The following is a 12,250-nucleotide window of genomic DNA, read 5'->3' on the forward strand; positions in this document are numbered from 1 at the left end:
GCATCCCATGCCAGGCCTGGAAAGTGCCGCTGCGGATCCGTGTGAGGCCATTCCCGCAGAGATTTCTGGGGAAAGAAGAGGTCACACACAGGAATCAGGCCTGCCCTACAGAAAGAGGGGGCAAAGCGGGATCTCTTTGCAGGAAAGGTGCAAAGCCAAGGTGGAAACGGGAGGAAACTGCTGCTTTCTCAGTGTTTGTAGCCTGCCCAGGAGAGGAAGCAAAGGCTGAACTCTCTTTCTGTTCCACGATGCAGCCAAGGCTGCAAGAACTGGCTGCTCTGATGGCTGCGTGTGGACAAGCTCCCTGGGGTCTGTGCCCTGGCGTGGCCTTCCAGCCATCGGCATTGACCTCTGCAGCTCAGCTGGGCTCTGGGCAGGGCAGATTTAGGGGAACAGGAGCATTTTCCTACACAGGAAGGCTGCCCAGTGCAAAGGCTGAGCTGAAGACACCAGAAAGAAACTTGATCACTCACAGAAACTTCAGGAAAGGCAGTGGCTCAAAAGCCCGTTCCTCAATGGACAGGATCTCGTTGCAGGACAAATCCCTGTTGCAGTTAGAACAACAAATGTCACTTCCATTTGCCCGGTCCCTTTTACTTGCCTCTGCAGCCTGCATCCCAGGAGGGACAAAGGGCACCATGTGCCCGCGGCCTGAGCAGCAGGGCCCCAGGGAGCCCTCCGCCCTGGGCAGGGCACGGTGCTTACAGGTGCATCAGCAGGAACAGCCCCTTTAGGGAATGGCTCTTCACAGCCCGCAGCTCATTGTCTCTGAGCACTCTGCAAGGAGACACAGGGACATTGTGACAGCGGCCACTGGCCTGCAGCAAATGGGATCGTCCTGGGAAAATCTCCTGCAGCAGCACAACTGAAGCATCGCTCTGGGTCACTGCAGGGATCGTCCCCACTCCTGGCCAGAGCAGGCCCTTGCTCCTGGCCGGCTGAATCTCAGCACAGCTTGATCCCTGGGCAGACAGACTCGGGGATCATGCTCTGAGCTGCAAGAGACTCGAAACAATTCTTGCCCTGCTGGGAATCTGTGGTGATTCACAGCCCTCCTTGCAGAACAGCCGAGCTTTGAATTCCTATGGAAGTGGGTGGAGTGGGGGCAGCTGCTCCAGCCCCAGACCAAAGGAGGCAAAATCCACAAACTCCTGCCATTTGAAAGGCTGCAGCGCACTTACAAGGTCTCAGTCCATGGGTAGTCCTTCCAGGCTTGTTTTCCAAGAGTAGCAATGGAGTTGCCAGTGAAATCTCTGCAAAGAGACAAAAGACCCGGTCCCCCTCAGGAAAAGCCATTTCCCTGCCATTGGCCTGCTGAGCTGGAAGCGGGCTTTGCCTGGAGAAGGCACAGTGTGCCCAGCCTGGCTTCACCCTGATGCCGAGCTCAGGCCCCCCCATCTGTGGCCAGGGAGTGCCCCGGGTGTCCCAGGTGGGCTTTGCAGACACAGGGAGCTGAGGAGGGGCAGCTGCAGGGCTCTGTGGGGCCGCGGGACTCACAGCACGGTCAGGGCTCGGCGGCGGCTGGCCGGGGACACGGTGGCCAGGCCGGCGTGGCCGCAGTTCAGCTGCCGACGGCCTGGGCAGCGGCAGGGCTCTGGGCAGAGCTCCTTGGCCGCTCCCGGGGAGGGGGCTACTGCCAGCAGCAGGGCCAGCAGGAGCAGAGCGCGCACGAGACGCATCACCAGGTCCATGGCGAGGCAGGACTGGCTGCAGTCACCTTGGATGCAGACCTGAGCTGGAGCTGTGGCTTTTCCTCTGTCACAGTGGTGCTGTCGATGTCACAGTGGTCCTTCTCATGTCACTGTAGCATTGCTTGTGTCACCGTGGTGGTGCTTTAGAACTCGCAGCAAACAGCAGTTCAGGCCATGATGTCACCAAATGACTCTGTCTCAGAGCCGTCTATCTTTGGAATCATGGAATAGATTGGCTTGGAAGGAGCCTTGAGCTCCATCCACTGCCACCACTGCCATGGCAGGGAAACCTTCACCTGTCCTCCCAGGCTGCTCCAAGCCCCCTCCAACCTGGCCTTAGGCACTTCCAGGGCTCCAGGGGCACCACAGCTGCTCTGGGCACCCTGTGCCAGGGACTCCCTGCCCTCACAGGGAAGAATTTCTCCTGAACACAGGATCTAAGCCTGCTCTGTGTCACTATGGAGCCATTCCCATTTTTATTGGGTTTGTGTTGCCAGGTTTTGCCATGGGTTTGGGGCTGCAGGTGCTGTTGAAATTTCTTTTGCTTCTCATTTTCCTGCTCTGATTTCCTTGGCAATAAATGTAAGGAATATCCCCAAGTTCTGTCTGTTCTGTCCATGATGGTGACCGGGGAGGGATCTCTCCCTCTCTTTCAGTAAACTGATGAGCCTTTCGCTGGCTTTTCTCTCCGCTCTCCCCTTGCGCAGAGCGGTGACAGCGCCTTCGGTGCCGGGCACCCGGCATCCAGCCAGGGCCAAAGCCCGGCCAGCGCTGGGAGAGCCCGGGGAGCTTCCCGAAAGCCGGGCCATGCCGGAATGTCCGCCGGGAGAGCCTGAGGGAACCACAGCCCCAATGGCGGGATGCGCTGCGGGCCTGAGGGGCGGCAGCTCCGCCTCAGCGCGCCCTTACCGGCAGCGGCGGCGTCCGGGCTGAGCCCGCTGCGAGTCCCGCTGCAGCCCGGCCCCTGAGGCGAAGCGCTCCGGCCCCCGGGCTCTGGAGGCGGCAGCACCAGGACACCGACGGCAGAGCTCCCGCCGCGGCTGGAGCGCCACGCTGGCGCCAGCAGACACCGAGGGGCAGCGAGCGCCATGCGAAGGAATCTGCGCGCAGCTTTGGGAAGGCCGGCACAGCCCCGCAAGCAGCGCCCAGAGAGGCGCCGCGGCCCGGCCGGGAGGTGCGGCCGCTCCGCCGCACAGGCAGCTCCGGCCGCGGGCAGCGGCACCGCCAGCGGCACCCCCGGCCTGAGGGGAAACGCGCGGGCCAAGAGCTTGGGCCGGGGCGGCTCCAGCGGTGATTGGGGCAAGGCGGCCTCCCGGCCTGGCCACAGAGTCACGGAGCCCCCAAAGTCACTGACGATGGAAAAGACCTCTGCCTTCAGTGCATCCATCCTGTGTCCGATCCCCACCTTGCCGGCCAGGCCGGAGAACTCAGTGCCACCTCCAGCCACTTCCTTGGACCCCTCCTGGCCCGGCCAGTCCACCACCTCCTTGGGCAGCCCCTGCCAAGGCCTGACCACCCTTTCCATGAGGAAATTGCCCGTGTGCCCGAAGACGAGCTGCTGAGGAAGCAGAGCCGCTGAGCAGGAAGCTTTGCCTGGGACTCAGGGAAAAGACACGATTTACAGCTTTGCAAGAAGGGCAGCACAACAGGAGGATGGCAGGGATGTCATTGGGGCATGCAGGGAGAAAGGTAGAAAAGTAAAGGCCCAGCTGGAACTGAATTTTGCCAATTCCATGAAGGAGAAGAGAAACTGCTTTTGTTGCATTTCAGACTAGCAAAAGTTTAGTAGAAGTAGTTTGGCTAAGGCTTAGAATTCTTAGTAGGCCATAGGCTGTGTGTTGTTAGAAACAGTTGTTAGGTAAGGGCAGTACGGAATACTGGAGAGGTAGGAACTTATTTCAGAATACATTCCAAGAGTAGGCTGTGGTAGAACATGTCATTATTCACATGATGGATGGGTAGGTCTTGGGGGAATACATTGTTTTTACCTAACAGAGTGAAGAGGAGTTATAATCATAAAAGTGTTCAATTTAAACAAGGACTAATCTGTAAATAAATGATTGTTGGAGTGTAACGTTGACAAATATGTGTTGAATTAAGCAACCGTTGATATAGACTCTATATAAACGGAATGGTTTGTTAGCTCGGGGGGCTCTGACTTTGGACGTTAGTCCTCAGGCTCCCAGGGCCCTCAATAAAGCACCGCATAAAACGACTTCGGTTGTTTTGTGTTTTCTTTACGGGCAACAGTTTTCTGTCGACCTCGGCAGGACTCCGAGGGTGGCTGGGGCGGTTCGCATTCTGATCCACTCCACGCCGGCTCCGAGGATTTCTCTGGGAGTCATCGGTCTGCGCCTGACCCCCACACCTGACGGACGACTGTGGAAGGTAAGCCCGAAGGTGCTTTATTTTCTGTTGTGGGTTTTGGTTTCTTGCCCATAAGACGAGGCATTAATCCTCGCCGGGTTGGGATATAGACGTCTTGGTGGAAAGCCTAGGCGCCGACCGTAAGTCGAAGCAATAGCTACGCAGGCTCGGCACTTGCCCCTCGCGGCGTCGAGTATTGGCAAGTTGGTTGGTTTAGTTAATGTTTCTTTTCACGGTATTGTTGCAGCTAATAATCATTTCTTTGTATTTGATTTTGTTAAAGGTACTTTTAATTATAGTGTGGTGTGTGTGTTTTGTATTATAGATGATGCCGTTTAAGACCTTTAAGGCATTGGTTCAATCTAATGGGAAGGTGCCCAGGAATACTCCTTTAGGATGCTTACTGAGACGATGGAAAAGTGCGGGGTTTTATCAGGATTTGGATAAAAGAAAAATGCTGGATTGTTGTAATCATTGGTGGCCCCTCTATGCATCTGAGGGGGGGCCGGAGTTGCCCCTGAATGGCACATTGGATGCCTCGCTGATAACCCCCTTAATGCAATACCTTAGGGAAAATGAGAAATGGGATGAGATACCATACTTGGATTTGTTTTATTATTTAGGACAGAAAACTGAATGGCAAAAAGAGTGTGGTATTCTGGTATTAAAGGTTGAAGATAATCAGGATGAGTGTTCTGGGTGTAAGGCAAGGGAGGTATGTGTAAAATGTGCTGTAAAAACCTCTGGACGAGAGGAGGATTTGTCCTTATTAATTGCTCCTTCTGCTTGTCCTGTTCCCTCGGCGCCGTCACTCCCTAGGGAAAGATCAGAGCAGGAGCAAGAGGAGTTGGGGACTGACTCTGATGAGGATGAGGATGAAAGGGAAACTATCCATTTTGATGATTCTCCGGGGAGTCAGGCTGAGATGCAAGCCCCTGCCAATTCTAATTCTCACACCCGTTCCCCCGTAGAACAAAGAACCCCTATTGCAGCAAGGACCCGGAGAATGGTTCTTATAAAGGTTCCTTTCTCCCCGGGTGATTTGGTAATTTGGAAACAATCAGCTGGCAGCTATCGGGAGGACCCCGAAAGGGTGGCACAAGTAGTGAAAATGGTGATTAAAACTCAGAATCCTGATTGGAATGATTTACAGGTGTTATTGGACATTATAATGGATTCTACAGAAAAGGAAATGGTATTACAGGCAACCAGGGAAAGGGCCAGGGAAGAGATAAGGTTGCAGAGGACTAGGGAAACTGTGGATGAGCTGGTTCCTAGTGATGATCCGGGGTGGAACCCGAATAACGCGGAGGGCTATAGAGCCATACGAAAATATCAAGACCTATTAATAGAGGGGGTTTGGACGGGGATGCCTAAAACATTGAACTGGTCTAAGTTATATTCAATAAGGCAAGAGAAGAATGAATCACCCTCAGCCTTTTTAGAGAGACTGAGGGAAACTGCTCGGCGTTATACTAATTTAGAAATTGATGAGGAACCAGGTCAACTACAGTTAGCCCTATTATTCATGGGACAATTGCAGGATGATATTAGGAAGAAACTACAAAAGTTGGAAGGGGATGACACCCGAAAGCTTGATAAGATGCTGGAGGTAGCATGGAAAGTGTATAATAATAGAGAAAAGGAAACAGCTAAGCGGCAGCAGGCAGGGATATTGGCAATAATTCAGCAAACTGCGGGACGGGGAGGAGGTCAACGAGGCAGGGGTCGCGGAAGGGGTCGTGGTAGAGGATTTGGAGTAGGAAGGGGAGGCTTCCAAGACTTAGGGTTACTAGGAACAAACAATGGAAGACAGAATGGGTTAGGGCCTAATCAGTGTGCTTTTTGTCGCCAACTGGGACATTGGAAGAATGAGTGTCCAGTGAGGAATGGGATAGGGAATAATGCTGGATTAGTGGGAAGATTCCCAATGATGACAGTAGATGGTGCCCAAGCACAGGCTCAGGCGATGATGCTTGGAAATTTTCAGAATCAGAGCGGACTAGACCGGGATTTGAGGGTAAGAATAGAGGTAGCTGGAAGGGAACAGGAGTTTATGGTTGACACAGGAGCCACACATTCAGTTTTGAATAAGCGATTAGGACCCCTTAGTGACACCACGGTACAGGTAATAGGGGCTACGGGTCAATTAGAGGAAAGACCCTTTTTGCAACCCTTAAGTTTAAAGTTTGGAGGAAAGGAATTAGACCACCAATTTTTATATATGCCAAATTGCCCCCAGCCTTTATTCGGGCGGGACCTACTATTTTTGTTGAATGCCAAAATATTATTTGAGGGAGGCCGTGTTAAATTGGAGATTCCAGATGAGGAGATTGGGAAAATTTTTGTAATTCGAGAAGTGGATCTAGCTCCAATCCCTGATGAAATTAGTAATGCCGTGGTGCCTTGGGTATGGGAAACGGGAACCCCCGGGAAATCCAAGGCGGCACACCCAGTTGTGATAGAGTTGAAAGAAGGGGCAAAACCGGTGAGAGTTAAACAGTACCCCATTAAATTAGAGGCCCGAAGGGGGGTGGCTCCAATGATCACTCAATTTGTAACCCAAGGGCTATTAAAGGAATGTGAATCAGAATATAATACCCCAATATTTCCAGTGAGGAAACCAAATGGTAAGTATAGGTTAGTGCAGGATTTAAGGGCCATCAATGAAATAGCTAAAGACATTCACCCGGTTGTTGCCAATCCATATACCTTGCTAACATCTGTGTCGGAGCGATTTGAGTGGTTCACTGTAATTGATTTAAAAGATGCCTTCTTCTGCATCCCACTGGCAACAGAGAGCATAAAGTACTTTGCTTTTGAATGGGAGGATCCTACAACAGGAAGGAAGAAGCAACTCACCTGGACCCGGTTACCCCAAGGTTTCAAAAACAGCCCTACTGTTTTTGGTAATCAGCTGGCAAAAGAGCTGGAGGAATGGAAGACAACCCAGGTAAAGGAATCTCCTACTTCTTACATAATACTGCAATATGTTGATGACATCCTTTTAGCCACACAGGACAAAGGAACTTGCATTGACCTTACCATCGCTCTGCTGAATATGTTGGGACAGGCGGGATACCGGGTCTCCAAAGAAAAAGCTCAACTGGTAAGGAAAAATGTCTTGTACCTAGGCTGCGAATTGACACAGGGTCAGAGACGCCTGGGAACTAACCGAGTGGAAGCTGTCTGCTCGATTCCCCTCCCTAGGAGTCATCAAGAATTAAGATCCTTCCTAGGTATGGTGGGGTGGTGCAGACTGTGGATTTTAAATTTTGGGCTCATTGCCAAACCTCTGTATGAGGCCCTGAAGGAACCCCAGTTGGATTGGACTCCCATCAGGAAAAAGGCTTTTTTGGACCGGAAACAAGCACTAAAAGAAGCCCCAGCTCTGGGGCTGCCAGATTTAAATAAAGACTTTCAATTATATGTGTATGAAAGGCAGAAATTGGCTTTAGGTGTGGTGGCGTGTTTTTTATTTAATTCGATATTTGTTTAGTGCCTGTTCATACCCCCCCACACAATCTCCTCCTCTCCCCAGTTGTCAATCTTCCCTAGCTCTTCCCTAACCCCCTCCTCACCAAGATGTCAATCTTCCCTTCCCCTGCCCCTTTCCCTAGAACCTTCCCTGTCACTCCTCCTAGCCTCCTCCCATGTTTCCAGAGCCTTCCCTGTCTATTTAGTGAGGCTCAACACCCTATTGGTTACGTTGTATTACTCCACTCCCCTGTTTTCCCTGATAGGTTTGTGATATGTTAGTCCTGCCCTAAACTCCTCCCCTGGTATTCCCCTATTGGTTGCTGTCCCTATACCCCTCCTCCTGAGTTCCTGTATAAAACCTTTGTTCGCCCTCCCCGGAGGGTCTTGGGGCTCACTAAATAAATCCATCCTGCGCACCCCCAAGTCCCGTGTCGCCTCCATCTGTCCCCGCGCCAACAACTGGGACTGCAGAGCTTCACAGGGGGATCGACCGCCCGTTCTCTTCCCTCGCCGCCCAGCACCCCCACGCTCGGGACGTTGTGGTGAGAGGTTGCGGACCGCACCGCAACATTTAGGAGTCCTAACACAGAAATTGGGATCCTGGAAGAGACCTGTGGGGTATTTTTCTAAACAACTGGATGCAGTAAGTACCGGCTGGCCGCCTTGCTTGCGGGCTGTTGCGGCTACGGTGCTCTTAATACAGGAAGCCCGGAAATTGACTTTGGGAAGAAAGATAGATGTTTATGTTCCCCACATGGTAATGGCTGTTTTGGAACAGAAGGGGGGTCATTGGTTGTCATCTAGCCGAATGCTGCAGTATCAAGCTATTTTAAGGAAGCAAGATGATGTGCAACTTCAAACAACAAGCCATCTTAATCCAGCTGAGTTTCTTCGCAGTCAGGTGAACGAGGATGAGCTTGTGCATAATTGTGTGGAAGTGATTGAACAGGTATATGCCAGTAGACAAGACCTCAAGGATGAGCCTCTGGATGCAGTAGATTGGGAGCTGTTTACGGATGGATCCAGCTACGTGGAAAACGGAATCAGGTACGCGGGATACTCTGTTGTTACAGTATTACAGGTTGTAGAAGCGCGTGCATTGACACCCGGTACGTCGGCTCAGAAAGCTGAAATTATTGGACTCACTAGAGCATTGATATTGAGCTCTGGACGAAAGGTGAATATATGGACTGACTCCAAGTATGCTTTTGGGGTGGTGCACATTCATGGTGCACTATGGAAGGAGAGGGGGTTGTTGAGCTCCCAAGGGACTGCTATAAAGCATCGGGAGGAAGTTTTGGCTCTATTGGATGCAGTACATAAACCAGAGCAGGTGGCAGTGATGCATGTCCGTGGACATCAAAAGGAAGATGGGAAGGTCTTCCGAGGCAATCGGTTGGCAGATGCAGCAGCGCGGGAGGCGGCACGACAGGTATGGACTCAGATGGCTTTAGTACCTACTAGGACAAATCCAGCTACCCCTTACTTGTACCAGCCTCCAAGATACTCCAGCGAGGATGAGAAGCTGGCAGCATTGCTGAAGGCCAAGAAAGGTGCTACCGGCTGGTATGTTACTGACACCGGACAAGTGGTTGTTTCCTCTGGGGTAATGAAAGCTATCCTAGTAGCGGAACATAACAAGAGTCATTGGGGTGCAGAGGCATTGGTGAAGTTTTTAAAAGGTGAAATAGTCTCCAACCAGATGTTAAGTTTGGCAAAACGGGTGAATGCAATGTGCCCAGTATGTTTGAAGAATAATCCAGTTGTTAGGAGGCAGGTACAAATGGGAAGGTTACAAATAGGACCAGAACCGGAAGATTACTGGCAGGTAGATTTTTCTGAGTTACCAAGAGCTCAGGGATACAAGTATCTCCTAGTGTACGTTTGCACATTTTCAGGTTGGCCGGAGGCTTTCCCATGCAGAACAAATCAGGCTAAGGAGGTAGTTAAGACTCTGTTAAGGGAAATAATACCCAGATTTGGGGTACCTTTAGGATTGTCATCAGATAGGGGTCCTCATTTTATTGCTCACATAGTTCAGGAGGTTGCCCAAATGTTAGATATAACTTGGAATTTGCATACCCCGTGGAGGCCCCAATCTAGTGGGCAAGTGGAGAGGATGAATCAGACTTTAAAAGGGCAAGTTAAGAAGATCTGTCAGGAGGCTAAAATACATTGGCCACAGGTCGTACCCCTAGCTCTTCTCCGAATTAGAATAAAACCCAGGGAAAGAATAGGAGTAAGTCCTTACAAGATTTTGTATGGGAAACCTTACCATGCAACCATTATGAAAGGAGACCCACATGTAACAGGGGACCAGACAGTATATAATGATGTTGTTTCACTACACAGAATTCTCAGTGCTCTACGAGGAGCCTTGCGGTGGAACAGGCCTCTTTCCCTGGAAAACCCGGTCCATGATGTACAGCCCGGGGATCACGTATATATAAAGAATTGGTCTACTGATCCTCTCCGAGAAACATGGGATGGCCCACATCAGGTGATCCTGACTACATTCACCGCAATCAAAGTGGCTGGAATTGATTCCTGGATACACTACACCCGCGTCAAGAAGGCACCGACTCAATGGGTGTCTCAAGCAGTAACTCCTACGCGGCTAATTCTTCGGGCAAAGTACTCTTAATCATTGTTTTAATAACCATTTCTAAATTTGTGCTTAGTGATGGACATGTCATTGTTACTGTTTCAGAACCTGTGATTGGAGCTATGGAAGGGAAATCTGTAAGGATGGTCTGTGAATTTTCTGACAACCAGGGAGCTGGAGCCAGCGAAATAGTTGTGTTTTAGAGAAAAGGGCAAGTATTTAAAAACCTCACTTCTGTTACAGTGTGGAATATGGAAACCCAGAGAGGTAACACTACTTTAGAATTGACTCATGTCACCCACGCAGATACTGACACCTATGTTTGTTTAATTAGAATACGGTGGAGCTATAGTTTTCAACATATTAGATTGAGAGTTCAATCATGGGAACAGGAGAATTCAAAAGTATCCATGATACCTTATTGGGCAAGAGTAGACATGTGGGATGGACCCCCTCTTAGAATAAATTGTTCATTTACCATACAACAAGAGTGTGGATCTAGGTTCACGGTCACTTGGTGGAAATTCAATAAACAAGGAAATTGGGAAAAACCGGATGGGAGAAGCAATTTTTGGGAAGAAGATGGAAAAGGTGTAGGGTGGCTGAATTATACTCAGCCAAGGCTAGGAAGAGATGAGGGATTGTACCTTTGTGTGGTTGTATGTGGAATAGATGGCACATATGGCAAGACAGAGGTGCAAGGAAGGAGTCATTTAGGGAAGAAGATACACCCCACCCATGGAGTGTACTGGGCTGTGCAGGGGACATCAACAACTTTGACGTGTAGAATAGATAATAACATTTCTTATTCAGAATTTGGATGGTGGTTTCAGTCAGGAAATGTAAATTTAGGAAAGAAATATCAAATAGGGAATCGGTTGGGAGGAGTTTTGACTTTGGTGATAAAGGATACCCAGGTGTTGGATGAAGGGAATCATTGGTGTTGGGTAGCTCAGGACGCATGGTGGGGACATGCTAGAACAGCTGTATCTTTCTCCTGAGGGAGAGCAAAATTTAGAAGAATCAGGGAGGCAAAGAACAGGACTATGACATTTTACTCTAGACCAAAGCAAGAAAATTTAATAGTAGGATTAATAAGGGATTTTGGAGTAGTTCAGAATGTGACAAGGATTACAGCCTGTTTACCATTAGCTCAATCAGCAGGAGAACCAATCCCCTGGGGAATTATACCGGCTGGGGATATGCCTGAGGCCTACCTAAATGTGACACAGAGTTGCAAGCTTGTTCCTAAGAAATATTATGAGTGACAGCATGGATGCTTAATACTTGAACGAGTCACTAGGGAATATTGTCAAGGGATGTCAGGATATTTCACATGGTTAGAAACTCCAATCCAACCATATCAATGTGTTATTTCAGGATCTGCTCCAGTATTAAACCATCACTGTAGCAGAATAACATTAAGAACTGAAAGGGAAAAGGAAGAAGAGGTTTGTCAAAATATTACTCAAACTCAGTCCTTGGAAGATGAATGGGGAGCAATTTGGGGACCCGGCCTTTTAGAAACCTACAGTTATTTGGGAGAAGTTCATTGGTGCGTACAATGGAGCGGGACTAAAAATCAGACTCACTCAAGCATAATGAATCTACATACTACAAAAAGACAGATTAGGGAACAGAAGGAAATATGGAATTGTATTCAAGTAATAACTTGTGATACCCCTGAGACCCAGATTGGGTTAGTACCAGTGAGAGTTTTGTTAAAATGGGGATGTGAGTGTAGGGGATATAATCATACCATAAGAGGAGAAACTAAGGGAAATAAGAATGGTACAAGAATCATCAGCTGTAAGTCTACAACCATTAGGAGTCCAGGGAATTTGGTATGGGTAATGGGACATGGGGAATGGACCACACATATGCCCATTGACGGATCAGTCACTCAGGTAACTTTAGGGATTCCCACCTTGTGCCCGTTGTGGAAACAATCAAGATTAAAATCAAAAATTAAAAGAAATATAAATGATGAAGACCAGTGGCATGAACCTGATGGTGGTGTTAAATTTGGATGGGCACTGGAATCACTCTTTTCACCAATAGCAGCTTATCGGAATAGGGATATGCTATATAAGCTAATGGGGCAAAC

The 12,250-nt window shown here is 49.6% G+C and overlaps 1 protein-coding gene across 1 annotated transcript; it reads left to right on the forward strand.

Annotated features, from left to right (window-relative positions):
* The first annotated feature begins 5,991 nt into the window (after positions 1 to 5,991).
* LOC140680666 (uncharacterized) lies at positions 5,992 to 9,476 on the forward strand. The gene is made up of 3 exons (XM_072918677.1): positions 5,992 to 7,516; positions 8,114 to 9,104; positions 9,437 to 9,476. Exons 1-3 carry the CDS (start codon positions 5,992 to 5,994, stop codon positions 9,474 to 9,476), a joined length of 2,556 nt encoding a protein of 851 aa, XP_072774778.1.
* The last annotated feature ends 2,774 nt before the right edge of the window (positions 9,477 to 12,250 follow it).

Source organism: Taeniopygia guttata, chromosome 26 (genome assembly GCF_048771995.1).
Source record: "Taeniopygia guttata chromosome 26, bTaeGut7.mat, whole genome shotgun sequence".
Taxonomy (NCBI): Eukaryota; Metazoa; Chordata; class Aves; order Passeriformes; family Estrildidae; genus Taeniopygia; species Taeniopygia guttata.

Excerpts from the sequence above, each read along its gene's own strand:
- LOC140680666 (XM_072918677.1), top strand. The coding sequence starts at position 5,992 with ATGACAGTAGATGGTGCCCAAGCACAGGCTCAGGCGATGATGCTTGGA. Across the intron at positions 7,517-8,113 it reads AAGGCAGAAATTGGCTTTAG|GAGTCCTAACACAGAAATTG; the intron begins GTGTGGTGGCGT and ends CGCAACATTTAG. Across the intron at positions 9,105-9,436 it reads AAGAAAGGTGCTACCGGCTG|GTTGGCCGGAGGCTTTCCCA; the intron begins GTATGTTACTGA and ends GCACATTTTCAG.